The 21,165-nt window shown below is 41.4% G+C and overlaps 1 protein-coding gene across 11 annotated transcripts in view; it reads right to left on the bottom strand.

Moving 5' to 3' along the window:
- Window positions 1-21,165, bottom strand: part of TTC39B (tetratricopeptide repeat domain 39B) — a 124,752-nt gene that overhangs the window by 97,455 nt on the left and 6,132 nt on the right. For 3 of the 11 annotated variants that reach the window (XM_072959398.1, XM_072959403.1, XM_072959402.1), the window contains exon 1: window positions 2,764-2,949. The exons of 3 other annotated variants lie outside the window; for them this stretch is intronic. In XM_072959398.1, coding sequence (XP_072815499.1) covers window positions 2,764-2,856 — 93 coding nt within the window. In that variant the 5' untranslated portion in view covers window positions 2,857-2,949. 5 more of the 11 variants (XM_072959408.1, XM_072959404.1, XM_072959405.1 and 2 more) reach the window with 4 other exon arrangements.

The following is a 21,165-nucleotide window of genomic DNA, read 5'->3' as shown; positions in this document are numbered from 1 at the left end:
TAAGAAATCATCTTTACTGAAGTAACATCTCTCCATTTTGTCATATGTCCTCTAAATAAAGCATAGTGTTCAACATGGTGACCGTAGTTAACAACACTGCATTGTTTGAAAGTTGCTAAGAGAGTAGATCTTAAAAGTTCTCATCACAAAAAAAAAAAATTACAACTGTATGAGGTGACGGATGTGTTAACGAACCTTATTATGGTAATCATTTCACAATAAACAAATATATCAAATCATTGAGTTGTACACCTTGAACTTATGCAATGTTATATGTTAATTATATCTCAATAAAGCTAGGGGAAACTTTTTTAATTGTTAACATCTATTTTTTCCTTTAGATAAGTAATAAAAATGTAACAGAATGCCACCATTAGTAATGGAGAAAATCCACCAGGGTTCTAGGACATTGTTGTAATAAACTAGAGATGAGAAAGAGAGAGCATAAGAGAGAAAAAGAGAAAAAGAAAGAAAAAAGAGAGAAAGAAAGCTTGGTCTCTGAAGGCCAGAATGAAAGTGACTTTTTTCTCATTTAAAAAAGAAAGAAAGGTAAAGACAAGAACTGAGATTTATTGAGAGCCTAAACAAAGGTACTCCATTGCTCCTCCCAGTCTGCAGCAAGTAAATCCAGTCACAGATAACTACCCGCCCAGCATTCCACAGCTGGTGAGTGAAGGAACTGGGATTCAACCTCAGATTTCTTTAACTCCAAAGTATTTTTTTTAAATGTTAATAACAACTACCCACAACCTGGGGCTAAGGCAGTTGGGCAGGAGTGGAGGTGGGTGGGTGAGGAGGGGCAGCGTATCTCCCCAGGTCACACTGCAGACTGTTGCACAAGCCCTCGCAAGGGTCATTTAATTCCCCAGGAAAATGTACCTGACTTTGACTTTGCTATTTACTATCAGATTAGAACTCAGATACTGTAAGATAACATGTTAACTTGCAGATTTCAAAATAGTGAAAACATCTCAAAGATTGTCTTATTGCCCCAAAGGACATTATCCAGTTTTATGTACAGCCTATCAGTCTTAATCTAACATTGTTTCTGTATTAAGCCTGTAAATACTCAGTTCCTCAAATGCCCTTTGAATCAGGTTACCACCTCACTGGTTTCCTCATTGATGGGTTAAATAAGATTTTGACACATTCACTTTATACTTTATGAGAGTCATATCTCTAATTTTGGGAAATTATAATTTGACATTAATACTGGCAATACATTGTCTTCCAGAGCACCTGCCAATACAGTTTCCCAGCTCCACAGGAGAAAACGGTGTGGCTTCTGCCTGGGGGATGAAAGGCCCAGAGACTGTTCATACCTCCCATACTACATACCTCTCTCTCTAGGTCCCAACTCCTAGCTCAGATCCCACCCCTTTCCTTCTGCTGCCCCAGAGAGGGCCTCTCCTCTGTGGATTCCCGTCAGGACGGCCAGGTTTGGCACGTGATCTGCAAGGGACTGCAAGTCAGCAGTCTCCCACCCAGCTTGAAGTATCCCCACATTAATCCCTCACTGAGCAGAACTAAATTTTTCTACGTCTGATACCTTTGCTTCTCCAAATTCACCATCAACTGCCCAGTGCTTCACCAGCGCTAGGTTTCATTTCCCCAGTGATTACCACAAGCTGGTTTCCTTTAAACCTCCCAGTACTGGGCAGGCGCACCATGTGGACTCCAGTTGAAACATATACAGTCAGAAAAGTAATCAGATTCCTTCCAGTTTGAGGAAACTAGGACAGGAAAGCTCATGCTGCTGACAAATAAGATATGTTCCGAGGAAAGCCTCAGCATTTACATCTGTCCTGGAAGGCTGCTGATCCGCCTCCCCCATTCCCATGCCTGGGCCAGCGGTGAGGAGCTCCTACCCTTGGGCACAAGTGTAATAAACATTTACTTGAGCCACACCTGGCTCCCAAGCACATACTGTCTCAAAATGGTACCTGACTTTTTCAAAAACCTATCTTGACTCCCTGGCTGGAGTCAAGGGCCATCAAACCCCTTTTGAATCCTCTTTATAACCCAACACAATATTCTGCACTTCAGAGACTCTTTGCAGACAATTGTTGGCTGACTGGCTGGCTGAATACCCTTGTCTTGAGATGAAGGTCCTTACCTTGAGCTGTTTCATTTTGCACTTTAGCAAATGGGCTAACCCTGTTAGGTCAAAGATTCCACTTCAGGGTCTGCTCCCTGCTGGGTGAGGAGCCTGAAACCCACCCCCTACCCCCAGAAGGATGGAGGATCCCAGACACAGAAATGGACACAGAGTGAGGAAAGGGGATGGGGGTGCTGCATCAACCTCTAAGGCTTTTCTAAACAATTTTCATCTTAATTTATTAACTTGGTCATATTCTGAGTAGCAAAAATGTTTGCAGGTGCATTTAAGTGACAGCAGGTTCTTAATAAATGTTTACTTATTTAAGAATCTCAAATAATAGAGCTACTCATGATGCAAATGTTTACATTATTTTTATCCCTGTGGGGAAAGGCAAAGAAGAAAGATAACAAATATGCTATTAACAGCAGTAATTGAAACACTCTGTATTAATTTCTAACGAGACCAAATAGATTTTAAAAACTTTTCAGGTCTCTCCATCTGAATTTTAATTCACTTTGCAGTGTGAAAATGAATGTGTGTGTGGCAAATGTTACTCCAAGAAGGAAAAGGAAGTAGGAAGGAACATGATACAAATTAAAACTAGGTACTACAAATCCAAAAGTCAAATCACTTCTCTACAGCATCTTCCTTTCTCCCTTTACCTTATTCTCCTCCTCTCCCTCTTCTGCCTCTTCCTCCGTTTTTCCCTGTCTCATATGGGTGACTTCAGTGGGTCTATGCACTGATGCTACCATGTTCTCATTCACTGTTGTTCTTTAGGAAGTGATGACAAGGTTTGATGGGGCTCTGTCGACACCTCCCTCCTCAATGAGAACCACCCCATAGCACCAGACCCTCCCCACTAGAGCTTTCATTCAACATTCCATTCTATTGACCAATGAAGTTGTGTATTTGACTCCATGGACTCAAAGAATCCCAAAGCTGCTGAGAACTCTGACAAGCCACAGATTCTACACCTGCCTCTCGGGCACATCTGGACTATTCCCTGGGAGATGAAACATGAAAAGGATGTCCCAGCTCCACAGGGCTAGCACAGGGATTAAGAGCCATGGGTATTAGAGACCTAAAAGCTGCAAACACTCCTCCACATGGCATTCACCCCTGGTTAATCAAGATGTCCAAAACTTAAAACAGAAGCGCAGACTGGCATTAGTTGTTACACTTTATCACTATCTTAGTAATACGTCAGGAAGATTCCTCAGATATTGGTTGTAAATCTTTTCACATATGAAAGGAAAACGCACACTGCTAGTTAAAGAAATGACATGAGAAATGTATAAACTTAAGTGACATCATTTCCTATTATAACTTCAATAAAGTGTTTTTTCTAAATCAGAATTAATTTGAAATACACCTTTATTATGTATCCATGAGTGACCTTTAGAAGAAAACTGGGGCAAAGAGCTTTTTAATATATATGCCCTCAGCTCATATGTCAGGGATAATTTTTCATTTGGCTCCCATCTGCCATCCATGGTCTTTTGGAGCATTCAAATTCCCACCTGGATCCAAGGCTTACCATCAGTTGCATTTTATACGCTGCATTTTAAAAATTTCACATTGTAAGGGGGAACATCAGTACCCTGAGACTGTCTGGAGCCAAATGTAAAGCTCAGTTTCAGCATCCCCATTACTGGGTCTAAAGGGTACAAACACCACTCACACTTCCCTTTTAAGGATTAACATCAAAACTCAAGCGACCCACAGAACCCTTAATCAAAGGGAAAAAAACAGCGGAGGCCCATACACTATTGAGACACTCACACTCCGGAGTCTCCACCCGGCCCTTGCAGTGAACAAAATGTGACCTTCCCAATTATGAACATAATTCTCAAAAATAGCAGACAAAAAAGAATATGATACAGAGTTCATCTTTCCAATCTGCTCAGAAGGTATGGAAACACTTGCTAAAAAAAAACCAGAGGTTTTCAAACATTATTCAAAAATAGTTTTCAAAAAACAAAACAAAACATGCTTGTCAACGGGATTAGTCTCCCAGGAAGAGAGGAATTAGTCCCGCGAGAAAGGGGACAAATCTCACAAGATTTGGCTCCGCTGAAGAGGATAGGGGTGTGGTGCCCTGAAAGCAGATAGGCAACTTCTCACCTGAGACGGAAGCCATACAGACAGTAAAAAAAATGCTTTCATTAACAGGTTTGCCAACGGGATTTCTCTCCCTTGAGCAAGGGACTTCATCTCGCGAGAAAAGGGGCAAATCTCGCGAAATTTGGACCCACTGAGGAAGGTAAGAGGTGAGGTGTGATGAGAGAGGCTGGGTTGCTGCTGGGTGGAGAGGGGAAGGCATACAAAGAGTAAAAACTGCCTTTATTAACAGGAGAAAGGAAAATAGTTTTCCAAGTTGAAATAATACAAACATTGAAAATCAGTTGCCAGAAGAAAAAGTGCGTGCCTTGAAAATTTTTATTTTAACATGCATTGGTGGAGAATGAAAATAATTTCACACATTCTCCAAGTACAGAATTAACATACTTCTCCCGTTGTTCTCATGCCAGGGAAGGGCTCCAGTATTACCCCATAAGTCCTGTCTTTTTTTAAAGCTTCATATTTACCCAAAATCACAGGTTTGATAGTGAAAATAGGATATATAGAGTAACAGTCACTTCATCAGCAAGGATTACTTCGAGCACATTAATAAACAGCTTATTTTTTTCTAAGCCACTATTAGATTTTATTCAGAGATTCACTCAACATTACAGTGGTGATGTAGTGCATGTCCAACACAGGACAGTGGAAAACAAATTTAGACCAGAAAGTTAAACCTGTCTGGGTCTGAATCTCAGCGCTACCCCAACCCTGTGAAGGGTCTAGCCCTGTGAATCCTCCTCTACTGATTTTTTTCAAGAGCTTATCTTAACTCCCTGGCTAAAATCAACGGCCCTTGTATTCCCTTTGAATCCACTTTATAACCCGACACAGTACTTTCGTACTTTGCAAACTCTTAGCAATGGGGATTCCAACCACCTCCCCAAATGGTTGTAAGGATGCTAGTGAGATAATGGCATTATAAAAGGCCAACTCAAAACAGGCTCGATAAATACAATTCCAGAGGATACTAAATTCTCAGAGATGGGATGAATCACTGGGCTCACAGAGAAAGAGCTGGGATCTCTCACCATACTTCCCCAATAATTCTTTCACACGGAAGAGTCTGTGCCCTCTTTTGGAAGAGAGGAAAGAGGCTGAATGTGAGAATATTTATAGCAAACAGGTACTCGAAATTCATATTAACTGCCTTTACTTCTCCCATCTGAAAACACGTTCGTCTACTAGTCTCTAAGGCCCAGACTCTTCCTGCTCAGTGGGTTACCTAACACGATAAACATAGCTTACGGGCACAGAGCCCGGGACCTCAGCTGGCAGTGTGATCAACACAGTGTAATCTTGGCCAATACACTCAGTCTCTTGGGGTGCTAGCTTCCTCATGAGTAAAGCAGATAGGTTGGCATAGAAACCATCCCTTACACAATATCCTAAATTCTCTGAATTAAACACAAATCCTCCCCAATAAGATAGCTGTATGTCTATAACACCTGCTAAAATAAAGTCCCTCAGGGAAGGCTGGCATGCAGAGGGACTGCGTCTAAACGGTGTGCTGGGCTTTCAAAGCCGTTATCAGTTGTACTAACTTGACCTTCAATAGCCAGTTAGTGTGTTAAGTATCAGACAAAGGAGTTCACACAATGATTCTTTAGAATTTCTAGCAACTTGAGCCAAGCAACAAGAGAAACCATGAGAATTATAAAGAACCACCAGATGTCACTCTTACAAACAGCTGAACTGGACTGTATCACTTTAGTTTGACACAGAGAGAAGCATGTTTTTAAAAAAAATGAAACAAATTTATGAATGGGGAAATATTTTCCTTTCTGCATTTCACCATAAATATGGAGTTGAGTTGCAGCTTAAGGCAGGGGTTAAGTCCTAAGGTCAGTACTTAAAAGGAAAACCACGTATAGTCAAAACTGACATTGAACCAATACTTGAAACTGCCATTATAACTGAGTACACATGGTTTTGGATACGACTTCAGAGAGAATGGGCATGTACAAACATAAAATGTGTACAGCATAATAAAGGCTGTATATGCAAAACATAAGGGTTTTTTTTCACAGTGTATATTGTTTAACATAAATGAGCAAATTATTTTACTCCTCTGTACTTAGTCCTCAGCTACTACTTTTATGATTGTAAAATGAATCCTGGCAATCACGTAATATGCCAAGCACTATTGTCCCCAGTGCCAACCCTACCTAATCTATGGTCAACAGAGTAATACCTAAGGCATACTATTTTTGCAGGAGAATAATTTTACACAAAACAAACAGCAACAAGCAGAACCAAGAGACTGAGTTTTAACATTTTAAACTGTTTAGCTTTGAAACCATCACCAGTGGAGGTATTTTAAACTTAAAATGAACAGAGCTTATAGTGCCTTCCTACAAATAAATAACCATAAATTCCATTTATTAACACCCAGGCACTATATTAGACACTTAGATGTTTACTTCCAATTTACAATCATAAAAAGAACATTCCACCTCCACTATTACTACTGCTACTACATTCTGATAATAATAATAATAGCAATAATAATAAAAGGTAACACCACTGAGTGCCAAACACTGCTCTAAATCCTTAACATGCATTAACTCATTTAATCTTCATAATGACTCTATGAGATAGGGCTATTACTATATCCTAATAAGGAAACAAAGACTAATGAAGATTTAATTAACCTATCCAACACCTCATAGATGAGCCTCAGTTTTTCCATCTGTGCAATGAGAATAATACCACTTAATTTTCACAGTTGTTCTGAAGCTTAACTGAGATAACGTATTTAATGCACTCAGCTCTGTGTTGACACAACACTAATAAAAAATTTCTTTTGCAAGGGAGGGTATAGCGCAGTGGTACAGCATGTGCTTAGCATGCACAAGGTCCTGGGTTCAATCCCCAGTACCTCCATTAATATAAATAAATGAATATATATATAAATAAATAAGTAAATAAATAAGTAAATATGTAAATACCTAATTATCGCCTCCTACCCCAAAAAACAAACAAAAGAAACTTAAAAAACACACAAAATTTTTAAAAATTTCTTCTGTAATCATTAAAGTGGTTCTACAGCTGACCTCAAGTGCAGCCTAAGGATAAGCAAAAAGAAACCTCTTGCATCATCTTGTTCGATCCTCAAACTTTCAGCTGTAACAGAAAAATGGCAGAATTAGCATTCCCTTAGTTGTAGCTCTGTTCCAAAGTCAATGTCCTAAAAAATAGAATACATAATCTTGAGGCAGTTTCTGAGTAATAAGGCTTCAAAGGTGACCTCAAACTGAGAAATCTCATAATGAAGAGGCCTGGAGCGCACGTACTCAGAATCGGCCTGCCTGGATTCAAGTCCTTTTTACACCTACTAACTCTGAGACCTTGGGCCCGCTTTTTTCTTCTTTGTGCCTCAGTTTCCCATCTCACTGGGTTGTTCACTGACTAAATGACACATGTGAAAAGCACACAGCACAAAGCTCCAGGACAAGATATTAGTTACCATCACCAATATTGTTAGGACTTGAGTCTCCTAAAAGCACTGGTGAGTGGTACCATGTGCTGCAGCCTGGAGAAGGTTGGGTAGCAGACAGGGCAGAGCACTTTGCACCAGGAATCCTGACTCTGCCTCCCCTGGCTGATCATCCTGGTGAACCCAAACAGATCAGCCCACCACCACAGAGGGCAGCAAACTGCAACCTGTGGGCCAAATCCAGCCTGCTGCCTGTTTTTGTAAATACAATTTTATTAGAACACACCACGCTCAATCATTTACATCATTTATATATTTCCTGTTACACCTGCAGAGTGGAGTAGTTGCAAGTAGAGCATATGGTCTATGAAGCTGAAAATATTTACTATCTGGCCTTTTACAGCGTTTGCCTACTTTTGCATAAATGGATAGAACACCGAATTTCCTTCCCTACCCCATTGGATATTTTGAGGATAGAGTAAGAAACAGATGTGAAACGTCTATAAAATATTAGGAATTATTTACCCACACAAACCAGAGCCTTCAAGCTTCAAATTCAAGGGGGAAGTAAACAATGCTAAGATCACGAGTGAAGAGTCTCACCATCAGCTCCATCACTTACTAACTATGTGTGGCTTTGGGCAAGTTACTAAGCTTCTCTAAGATTCACATTCATCACTGTAAAATGGGAGGAACAATAGATAAAATCAAATTTGCAGGGTTGAAAGAATTAAATGAGATGTATGTAGGGTTCAGCATGGTGTCTGGTCCAGTACCTGATAACATCAGCTCTTATTAAATGATTACTTTCATTGTTATTACCGCAGGAGAAGGTTTAATGTCCAAATACTGGACCACTCAGACAGTACTTCCCCCCTCCCACAGGTATCTATGCTCATGAGAATTATAGGTGCTAGCAAAGCAGAGATGCTGAGAACTATAATCTGTTTTAAGAAAGAAAAGGCTAGAACTTCAATATATTCATTTCTGTTAAGACTAAATTCTCCACTCCCACCAACATTCTTCTTTCAACAGCAAGAAATTTTCAGCAAGAAGCTAAATGCTTATCTACACATTTGTATTATGTAGAGAAATAAACTTTATACTCTAAGACAAATTAATTGACTCAGTCCCATCATAAGTGAAATGCTGACATTTTGTTTCTAATAAGAAGCAATTAAATATGGAAACTTAATCAAAAACAGCAGAACGGAGAGGCTGCCAGAGGGGATTAGCATAATAGATCATATAATTAGTATCTCGAATTTAATACACATTATAAATGAAAAATTTTTAATTACAACTACAAATTCTGAACATGCTAAAAGACAAATACTAAAATGCTGGTAAAAGAAATACACTAAAAAGAACTTGAAATCACTGCCCAGGGGTTCCAGGGACCTGATGCATTTGAGGCTGATGCAAATGCTCAATATCTTAATTATAGGGATGGTTAAATGGGTGTATATATTTATAAAACAATCTGTTTGCTTAACATAGGTGCCTTTTATCACATGTAAGTTACCAACTTGTTAAAATTTGAGAAAAAGTAAATACTAAAAAAAAATTTTTTTAAGAATTTGAGAAAAAGTAAATACTAAGAAAAAATTTCCATATGACTTGTTAAAAATGTGGATGCTGATGATGTCATAATAATGGCTAACACTTCGACAGCACTGTATGTGCCAGCCAAGCACTGTTCCACACACTTTTACATATATTAACTCATTTACTCTTCATAACAACCCTCTGAAGTGGCTTAGTATTAACGCCAATTTGCAAATGATGAAACTGGGACACAGAAAGGTTAAGTCACTTGCCCAAGGTCATAAAGTATCCAAGCAGCAGAACCAGGATTTGAACCCATAGAACCCAACTTCAGAATCTGTGATCTATATTCTTTTTCATTAAACCTTTAAAACTGTTTTTGAGAAACAAATTTTGTAAATTCAACAAACTGAGCTGTTCGACAAAAGGAACTTCATCAAACTGAGCCAGACCTTTGGAGATACCTAACCTCTCTTCACACCATAAATCTCATGTGCAAAGTTGGGTGTGTGGTTTTCATGTCTGTCTTCCCTCCAGGTGGCAGGTTGCATGAGGCATATTCATGAGTAACAAGCCCAGGGTCTACACACAGCAGCTGCACCAAAAATACCACTTGGAAGAATGATTAACGAAATAATGAGTGGATCCAGGAAATCACAGATACATCTCATTATACATTAAGCATCACTGTAGACAGAAACTTTGTTCTGTCTACTGTGCATGTGTGACTAGGTATATACATACACTAGTTTCTTAAGTCAATGTAAAGGCTACTCCAATTAATAAGCTACAAAACTGTTACTGAACACATCAGCCCTGTGAATATATAAAATATTTTAGCACATTTATGCACCAAGCATTATGCTTTGAATTTCAATATATTGTCTCTCATAAACCAGATATCGTGTCTCTAAAATAGGTGCAATTATCATCTCTGAGCTAACACACAGGCCTATCTGACTGCACAGGCTGAGCTCCTATCCATCATGTCATGAGAACTTTTTCACATAGAATTCAGCCAATCAAAATCCCAACAGATTTTCAGTGGTACCTGACAAGCAGTCGTAAAATTATTTGAACAGAAGACATGTTATAGGGTTTTCCCTGCCAAATTAAAACTGTGGAATTGATTCAGGAAAATACATACACAATGGTCAATAGAACATAATAAAGAATACAGACATATATTCCTGTACACAAAGGAATTTATTTTATGATTCAGTTAAAATTTAAATTAGAGAAAGAATAATAATTTATTTAATAAACAATGCTGGGAAATTGGTTATCTATTGGGACAAAAGTGAAATTAAACCCATATGAAAATTTCTGGCTAGATTAAAGAGATACACACAAAAACAAGAGAGAAATGTATGGAGAATTTTTAAAATAATCTTGAAACAGGGACAATCTTAATAAGACACACAACCCAGAAGCCATAAAGAAAACAGTAAAAGGTTTGGCTACATAAAAATTTTAAACTTCCAAGACAAGCAAATGGCTAGGAGAAAATATTTAAGGTGCCATAAAAAGGCAAAAAATTATTATCCATAATATATAAAGAACTCTTACAGGTCCATAAGAAAGGGACAAAAAACCAAAAGAATAATCGATAAAGGACTTAAACAGTGCACTGAAAAAGAAATCCAATAGCTCATAAACTTGGAAATGCACACTTAAAAACTAATATCATTTTGTCCATAGGACTGGCAAAAAAATTTTTAATTGGTAATATCCACAGTCAGCTGAGATGCTGGAAAATAAAACATATACTGTTGCCACAGTCTACTTAGAAGTCAGTCTTGCAGTATCTATTTTTTAAAAAGAAATGAATGTACATTGACAGAGCAAAACTACTTCTAGAATTCCATACTATTAAAATATACACATGCACAAGGGTCTGTCTATTACGGTACACATTGTATTGAAGCTACCCAAGTGCTCTTCAGCAGGGAAATAGGTAAATTATGGAACCATTGTATTACATAATTTTCTTCCATCATTAGATAAAGAGTAAAGAAAACAGTGAAAATACCTGCCAGATATATTAAATGAAAGACTTTTCCTGGGAAAGATGAATAGTATAAGATCCCATTTATATCAATAAACACTCAATGCTGATTTCTTCTGAGAACGGGCAGGGAGGGAATGGTAAAGTGAAAGATCACCCTTTGGCTTCTGAATGATTTAAATCTTTTCCAGCAGGAATGCTTTTATGTACTGTTTGTGTAATGTAAAAAAGGAACAGTTTGAACAATATTTAAAAGGTTAAAGTATTTATTCTGAGATAAGCAGATCCAACATACCTAGAGAAAAAAAGCACAGTAAGATAACAGTACAACTAAATTTGTTTCATAACCGAGATCCTTTCCTGCCCAGTGTAAGTGAAAAGCACTTTCAGTTTCTAGAGAACTTTTTAAAAAACTTTTTATTTAGATACAATTTCAAACCTATAGAATAATACAAAGAAAGACTGTGTGCGTTTATCCAGCTTTATCTAGTGTTAAGATTTTGCCCCATTTGCCTTATAATCTGCTCTTCCCTCTCCCTCCCCATCTCCTTTTCCTTTCTTCTCTATCTAGATAAAAAAAAAAATTTCTAAACTATTTGAGAGTAAATTACATATACCCTTACCTCTAAATGTGTCAGTGTGTATTTTTTAAAAATACAGACATTCTCTTACATAACCAAAGTACAGTTACCCACTTTAGTAAATTTACTGACATTAAACCGCTGTCCATTTCCAATTTTGGCAATTGACCCAGCAGTGTTCCCTTATAGCATTTTTCCCTGCAGTACAAGAACTAGTCTCAGATCAGCTACTGCATTTAGCTGTCCCATCTCCTTCACCTCCTTCAATCTGGAACATTTTCACAGCCTTTCTTTGTCTTTTATGACACTGATGATTTTGGAGAATACAGCCCTCTTCTCCTTTTTTTTTTTTTTTAATAGAAACTTCCTTCTTTAAAGTTTCTCTGCTGTTTCCCTGTGATCAGATTCAGGTTAGACTAGTACAGAAGGGACACTGTGTCCCTGTCAGGTCATTTCCATCCGGAGGCCCGGGTGTTGTCTGCCCCCACTGGCAATATTAATTTTGATCGCCTGGTCAAGGTGTTGTCTGATTCTTCCACTGCACAGTTACCATTTTTGCCTTGCAAGTAACAAAGAGTCTGTAGTGAGATGGTGTAAGACCAGATAAATATTATGCTCCTCCCCTAAACTTGTCTCTAGATTCAGCACCTAGGATGAAGACTGCCTAACTCAGTCTTCACTAGGACAGCTCAGCACCGCCTTCCCACGTCCAGCTCTCCTTCCACTTTTACTGTTGGCCTTTGGCATTCCACTGAAAGTAAAACCCTCCTGTCTCCTCCATTTGTCTGTCTAGTTAAGTCATCACTCATGTGGACTCAAAGAGACCTATTTTTCAATAGTCGATAATACATCACTGTCCTTACTTATTTTGGTGCTCAAACTGTCCCAAATTTGGTCTAGGCAACTTTTACATTTCTCACTATTTACCCCCTCAGAGCAAATTCTGACACCTAGAACTTGCTTATTATGAGAATTCTGTTTTGCCAAGGAATCTTACAAGGCGAAGGCATATCTAAACTTTAGCAATAAGACTCAATTATTTACTTGATTCCCCTAAGGAAATCTGAGGTATGTAGCTACTGACCTACATACTTGAAACACATACGTTACAAAATTGACTTTGGCCCTTTTTTGTTCCCTCCCCTTCGGAGACGGCTCGCACCCTGTCTACAGAGTGTGTACCTACTTTTACTTTAACCTGAGCACCCAACCCCCACACCTCTTTCCCTGCCTTTCTCTTGCCTTGCACTCTAGGCAGTATGTATCTCTCTAAATAAATCTACCTTTACTCCAAATTTTAAAAAAAAAACTGACTTTATTAAAAAGAGAATACTAAGTGTCAGCTTGATGTCCGGCCATCTGAAGCTAAGTTTCCTTACTAATTCTTAGTTGATCTAAATAGTTGGAGAACGGAAAGGACCTTTGGCATTTGTGTCAGGATAACGGTGCAGACCTCTAAAACTCAGTCTCCTTAAATCAGTCCTTTTTAATTAAGAGAAAAAGCTATCTATTGAGAAAACTGGCAAAAATATGCAGCCAATCTGAAATTAAAGAACTTCCAAAGTTAAGAAGCTGAGACACATCTGGAAACAACAGAGCAAGTCAGAACAGACAGCGGAGTTTTGGTGGATCACAACAGAAGTCTGAGGAACTGCCGTACAATTCACAGAGATAGGAGCTCCTGAGAGCCTGAGAGATCCTGAGAGATCCATGGCAATACAGGAAGTGAGTTGACTCTGGCTGAGAATTAGGTTACATCCGTTGAGAGATACCGGTACAAGATCCAAAAGTCTGAGGTCATTTTCCTGCCCTTTTCTGACTTTTGCTGCTGTCAAGTCAGGGTGAGGAAACTGAAGTTGTCTCAAGAGCAGGGCTCGGCCTCCTGTCTCCTCCTTCCAGCATATAAAAGACAGGGGCAGCAGAGGCTTCCCCATTTGGCTTCCTGATCCCTGACTCACTGCCACTGCAAAGCGCTGGGAACCCTTAACTCCAGGATCATCAGCCACAGAATATGAGCACCTGGCCTGGGGACTCAGTTCTGGCCGGCACTGAGCGGCATCCCCCCGGTTTCAGCCTAGAGGCACGCCTTCAGCCCCTCTGGGCGTGTTGTAAATTCCTTCCTTATACTCTTTCTTACTTAAACTACCTACAGCAGCTTCTGCTTCCTGCACCAAAACCTGATGGAGTGAGACAGATAACAGAGAAGAAGATAAGCAAACAAGATAATACACATGGGGACCATATCTATGAGGAAACAGACAAGACGTGTAATAGAAGAGAAAAGCAGCTTTGAAGATGGAACCCAAGGAAAGCTGCGCTTGGAATCTGATCTTTCAAGCAAGGATGGAAAGTTGAGAAGGAGCCGATCACGTGAAGGCCTGGTGCCGGCTGCAGGCTGGGAAACACGCACGCAGGAGCCCTACAGTGGAAAAGAACTGGGCGTGTTTAAGAAACCTAACGGACGCCAAGGAGGCTACAGCAGAGGAACGAAGGGGAAGAGGGCAGGAGATGAGCTGGAGGAGGAAAGCAAGAGGGAGGAAGTGTGGATTCCATCCTAAATAAACAGTCTGAAGCACTGGAGTAACATAACTACTGTTTGTAAAAGAGCCCTTGGGCTGCAGGGTAAGAGTGGACTGCAGAAAGCAGAGCGGAAGCATTGAGACCAGTGAGGATGCTCTCCCAGAGATGCAGGAGGAGAAGATGGTGGTGTGGCCTGGGGAGACAGACGGGGGGTGATGGGGAGAAGGAGCCAGTATGCAGTAAGGAGCCATAGCACAAGTGACTTTTAGCACAGTGTATACATGCTTGTAAAAACTCTAGTATTTACACATTTAACATGTGAAAGTTCTGAAATACATAAATGCATTAATACTTTCTATACAACTACAATTAAAACATCAATTTGCTACAAGCATATAAAACATCAAGTGCTTTCTTGGAGTTTCAAGTTACCTTTTTAAAACAAGATCTTGCTTGCACTTATAGTCTTTCTCCAATAATCAGTATAGGCGTTTTTTCCCCCCAAGAGGTTTATGAAGGTAGATCCAACAGGACTACCTGATGACAGAGATGTAGGAGCAAAAGAGGGGTGAGTTGTGGGAGGCAGAAAGGGAAAATCAAGGATGAGGCACAGGGAGGGGTTTTTTTTGGCTGAGTTCTGCTGTTTTAAATTGTTCCCTCCAAACACTCGTGTTTGCTCCTAAAATAATTATGGAAAAGATGATTGTCACCAAATTGCCACAAGTGAAAGGAATGCTTTTTGATCTTTAGCAAAGAGGTAAGAGTTTGTTTAAGCATATCACATGTCCCTTAGTGAGCCTAATCTCTTGTCATGTGAAACCTGCTTCCACAGGCATGCAGATTTAAAGTTCTGACTTGGACAGGGCTGCGTACTTCAAAAAGAGGGACTCTTATCTAAGTTAAAAATGTAACCTCCTCCACCATAAACTACAAAGGGAGGTAAAAGCAGGTAAGTCTTTAGAAGAAAAAAATGATTCTCTCTAGACCTGCTTTTTGAATATCTAATACAATGAGCAATACGATTGGGACTTGTGGGGCCTCACACCTTAGTAAAGTCACCTCTGTTATTTATGAAACCAGAGTAGGTTTGCCTGACATCTGCTAAAAAGAATTCCACAAATCTCAATGTTTTCTATTTTTAAAAGTTGGGAGAAATACCACATATGCACATATGTATTACTAAAAAGTAAACTGCTAGAAATATGAACACCCAGGCTTCTAAAAGCACTAAGTGTGTGACTAAATTATACTCATCCTCATTTGCTGAATGCTCCCCACTGAGTCCAGCTAGATTGCATGTGTTACCTCACTTCTTCCCACTGTAAGAGTGAGGAAGCTATGGCTCCCAGCGTCTTGACTCTGATTATTTGGCTTGAATCAGTTGTCCACAAGGACATTTACCATTGTTTGTATTTTAGAATTAGAAAACGAAATTTCCCTCCCAAAACTAGATCTTAAAATTAACCTCAGCAAATGGGCATTTAGTATCAAGATGTTCAATATGGCTCGTTGCAATATTTGATATAATCTTATGATGATTCTTTCCTGCTCTGTAAAATTCTAGCCATCCTTATATGCTGATAGAAAGCAAAATCTACACATAGTTGTTATTCAAATGAATGGCTGCAACGATGCACTTATAGTATGACAGGGTGAAGTGCCAGGGCCGCAGAGCAACTCAGTGAGGTGGCCACTGGAATCCCCCATTTCACTGATGAACAGATGAAGCTCAGAGAGAGATTAAGTATCTTGCCCAAGGTCACAGTGCCAGCAAGGGACAGAACCCAGTTCACATCCCCTAACCCACAAGCACATCCATGTTCTTTCCTCCTGCCCACTTGCCTTCCTAGGAACAGACATAACAAATCTGAAATTCAGGGGTGCCCGAAAAGATGCTGACTTTGTTTGACTCTTTGTCCTACTTAAGACGTGTGCTAGGGTGACAGTCCCTTTTCTTCAACTGTTAATGTCTTAGAAATGCAACTGCTTATTTGTCTTTCTAGCAGGAAGCTAAACGTGTTAGTTAAGTAGCCTCTGCCTTGGGGAATGAACTAGAAAATAAGGGGAAACCATCATTTGTATACAGTACACCTCTTCTGCTTTATTGCAAACAGGACAAATTATTCAACTGGACAAGGGTAATTCACTCAGCCCTCAAGCCTCTCTTCTGGTGATGTCGTGGTATAAGAGCCAAGTCTGCTCTGAACCCAAAGGCACTCTGCTCTCCAGTCTTGCTTTTTAATGCCTAACATGTTTGCTTTGTCCCCATCATATATAATGGCCGCTCATTTTTACTTCTGCCTGGGGAATTCTATTTTATGCTTGTGATTTTTAACTTTTCAATTAATTTAAGGGTGAAAAGTACATTGACGTGAGAGCATAGAAGCACAAGGAATCTTTAGGGGTCAATGGAAATGTTCTTAAATTGGATTGTGGGGACAACTGCATAACTCTGTAAATTTACTAAAGATCACTGAATTGTACACTTTAAAGGAGTGAATTAATGGCATGTAAATGATACCTCAATAAGGATTTTTTTTAAAGAGTACTGAGATAATGCTAATAGATTACAGAGGTAAATTCTTCTTCCCAGCTGAGAGGATGAAGAGCATGTTGTTAGCCAGCACTAAAGGGAGTTCTTCACTGCTTTCTGTGCAGGGAAAGTTCCACCCTTTCCTTCCGGAACACCAAGGCACATACATCCTATCCCTGCTAGGTGTCATAGCGTGTGCGTGCGTGCCCAAGAGGACTGTTTCTCCTTGGAGACAGCCAGGAATGCTAAATGGTGATTGAGGACCTGGAGGGCAGGGAAGGAGGGAGTATCTGGAAAGGCTGGAGGAGGAGTGGTACCTGAGAAAGGTTAAATGATGAGGAGGAATCAGCCAGGTGAGGGAACAGCGTATGAAAAAGCTGAGTGGTGAGAAAGGCAGCCTCCCTGTGGCGATAGCGCGTGGAAGGGGAGCCCCAAGCACTTCAACATGACTGATGAGAAAGGTCCAGTTAGTAGGGCAAACTCCTGGGAACCCCCCCCCCCGACCTAGTGAAGAAGAATGGCTGGTGGCGGGACCTAAGGACATGCATCTTAACAAGCCACCCACTCCCCTAACCAGGTTACCTACGCACGTAAAAGTGGGAGAACCACTGAGCTAGGTCCTAACTAAGGCCTCACATGCCAGGCTAAGGTGTTTGCATTTTACCTCAAAAGCAATGAGACAGATTTCAAGCAGCAAGGCGAGAATGGACTTGAACTTTAAAAAGAGTAGTCTGGCATGGCACACGGCTTTGGGGCAGAGCAAGAACCCTAGAGCAACCTCCAGGGCGCAGGAGCGCACGCCCACACACACTGTCGCCTCCTTTACCTTTGAACCTCCTATACTAAGTGGCCGAACACAACCATACCTCTTACAGGACATAGTCTCCTGTTAACATCTAGGTGCTTTGTGGCATTATAAAAGTGTCATAAGAGTGTTATGACTTTTACCAGTGTTGAAGAGGGGACCATCCCACACAGCCAGATGTTTGGAGAAACCAGACGTCACCACGCACCACGTGTCGGTGGGCAAATGTCATTTCGAAACTATTACTGGCATGGCCAAGTCCCTTGCTGACTAACATGAACACTGTTCTGCTGAAACAGATGGCCCTTTGAGCCCATGTTTATACTCCCTTTTGTGATAAGCGGCTTCCCCTCTGCCCTCAGGGAGGGAAAGGTGTGACGATTGTTAAGAACTGGCCTAGCTGGAGTCCGGGGGTTAGCCTGAGAGGTATCTGCCTCATCCTCAAGGAATCCAGGTGGAAGAGGAGTCTAATATTACCCTGGATGGGCTGACCTTTTTACAAGGTCAGTTCCTTATCTGGCTGGGAAAACAACATCAAGCATCTGCATCCTGCAGCCTTAATAATAATGGTGCTAAGCGCCAACGTTTGCATCCCATATACTAAGCACTTTATAGGGCTTTAACCCTCACAATAACCCTCTGAAGCAGGTTCTGATATCTCATTTGACAGATGAAGAACCTGAAGCTTAGAGAGATTAACTCATCCAGGGTTGCACATAGAGAAGCAGGGACTCAAACCCACGTCCGAATGACTCCAGAACTGGTACCACCGCACTTCACGGGATGTGTCAAACAGATTTCTAGTTTTCCCTAGCTTTTCATGCCTGTATGAGTATTAAGGGAGCAATTAAATTTAATTCCTAAAGCTTACAATGCTTCATAAACAAACTTACATAGAGCCTAGAAATCACCTAGTACAGCGGTCAGCAAACTGTTTCCATAAAGGATCTATAAATATTTAGGCCACGTGGGCCACTGGGTCTGTGTCCCAGCTGCTAACTCTGACGTCCCGTCAAAGCAGCCATAGGCAACTCCTAAATGAATGGGCATGTCCCAATAAAACTTTATTAACAAAAAATAAAACTTTATTAACAAAAACAGGCAGGAAGGAGGTACATCTGTTCTTTCAGAAAGTGCGAAGGGCGCTGAATGTAAAATTATAGTGCTTGGCTTTTAACACTGATCCTGTGCCTAAGCAAGCTGGGTGACCTTGGGTTGGTCACTTCCTGACTGTGGCTTGGATGTGTACTGCTGCAGAAGTTTCTTCCCTACAGACTGCAAAAATAAGGTATGCTTGGACGCACTAAAACAGATTCTTCATCAAACCCATCATAATGAACAGGGGCAGCAACACCTTAAGGGAAAGAGAACTAGCATGTTGAGGGTGTGTCTATGTGCCAGGCGCTTTGGAAAGTGAGACTCTTAGTTCATCCTCTTCGTGCACCTTACCGGAAGGGATCAAATAAAAAGCATGAGACAAGTTAAATAACGTACCCAAGGTCACACAGCAAACGAGACGAGGAGAAGCCTGGATCAGATCCCAACCCAGGGGTAGCTGTGCTTGAACAACGAGCACCCGGGCAATGATTTTGCATAGATGATGACATCTGAGTGCTTCTGGCAGAGGGTTCTGGAATCAAGCCTCATTCCCTCTCTCCAGAACTCTCCCACTCTGTCATCTGTCTTGCCGGCATCCTCTCAAAAAGATCCTACTCATTTGGTCTGATAAACGATGAGAGAGACTGACGTTTTTCTCCTCTAGTTCCGAGTGGAAGGATTGTGACTTACACATGGAAAAAAAGACCAGGAACTCCAGAACTCTGGGACAAAGTGCTCTAAAGAAGGAGGCAGAGGACAGAGGACACCCTCAGAGAAACCCTTACAGGTCCTGCTGACCATTCCAGAGTCGTGGGTCCGGGTGGTTCCATGTCTGAGAACTCAACCGAGGGCAAGAGTCTATGTGACGAAACACAGCCTTCGGATTTACTCAAACATGCCTGATTTTCTGTCTCTTCAGCACTGCATCACAGTTTACAGTCATCAGTTTAAAACTAAGTACTTTGGAAATGGGGCTGCGGAATGAGAAAGTGAAACCAAGAAATTGGATCACCGTTTTTCCTTCATCAAAAAAAAAAAGTGAAAAAAAAAATGAAACACATGCCCCAAATACTAGATGATACATGTATCAAAGTAGAAAATTAAAAAAAAAACACACATACACAACAACAACAACAAAACGTCCTTAGCTGGGCGTTCAAAGCATTCTGCCTGCACACACACAGCACTGCCCTCCTGCCTCAGCCGCACAGCCCTGAACACCCTCTGCTCAGCCTCCACGGTGGCTGCACCCGGGCCTCAGTAGTTCCCCCCGCTGCTCCGTCGGCCTGAAGGAATGAGGCAGTGATCTGTTCCAGGGCTGCCTGCTGAAATTCCCCTCCTCAAAGTCCAGATCAAACATCACCTCCTAGACGGCAGATTGGTCAAAGTCGAGAACTTTAGAAACAGATCATCAATGTCATTTCCTTCTGGTTATGTAAGAGGAAACCGAGGTCCAAAAGGGTTCAATCACACAGCTGAGCAGTAAAGACTTGGTCTGGAAACCAGGTCAGCTGAGCTGGGGCGGGGGACGCCGCACCGGGATCTCCCGGGTGAGTGACCCCCTGTGAAAGCCCTCTCTTCTCCCCCTCCTCCTCCTGGGAGCACCAGCTCGGCTTAAACTCTCTCCAGACTCGCCTCTCCACTCCAGGTGAGAGTGATTTTTTTTGTGTCCACATTCCCGATCGCCAGCTCCAGAGGGGTTAAAACCATGTCTTACCCACCAGGTTATCCCAGCACCGAGCTACCTCTGCGTAGAGTGGGCCTTCAGTGGGCTGTAACAGTCATTCCACAAAATGGAACACCAGAAAACCACTGGCCTCCCCACCTTCTGTCTCCCTCCAGTCAGTCAGCCTCCATGCACTGCCAGAGAGAGCCTCCTTTCCCAGCCCCATTTCCTACAGCACCAACCATGCCACCCCTCTCCTCAGCTGAATCCCTTAAATGAACACCACGATAGGCAGTTTTACATGAAAAACTTAGAACGGCCCTTCCTACCCTTCGAGCCCCGTTTCCTGCCACCCAGGGCACCACAAGCACGTCTTCACCTCTGCACCTCATGCCTGCTATTCCCTCTCCCCAGAGAAGCACTACTAGAGTTCCCTGTGTCCCCAACTCTCTTCTATGTGGCTAACACCTACCCATCCTGCAAGAGGCAGAATTTCTAAGAAGTGCCCTCCTCGGGGAAGCCATCGCTGGCTACCTGTCCCCCTCCCCACCCCGAGGTGAGATGGCCTCCTGGGCGCTCCCAAGGCACCCTGCCATCCCTCACCCAAGGCGCTCAGCTCAGAGGATTTCTTTACATACCTGCCCACCCCCTACTGGACCACCAGGGTGGGAGCATCCAGCGCGAAACCCAACACATTCAATTAGACTGAATAACCTCCTTCACTAGCCACAATCAAACCCAA

This window comes from Vicugna pacos, chromosome 4 (assembly GCF_048564905.1).
Source record: "Vicugna pacos chromosome 4, VicPac4, whole genome shotgun sequence".
Lineage (NCBI taxonomy): Eukaryota > Metazoa > Chordata > Mammalia > Artiodactyla > Camelidae > Vicugna > Vicugna pacos.
This window is presented reverse-complemented; position numbering and strand designations above follow the sequence as displayed.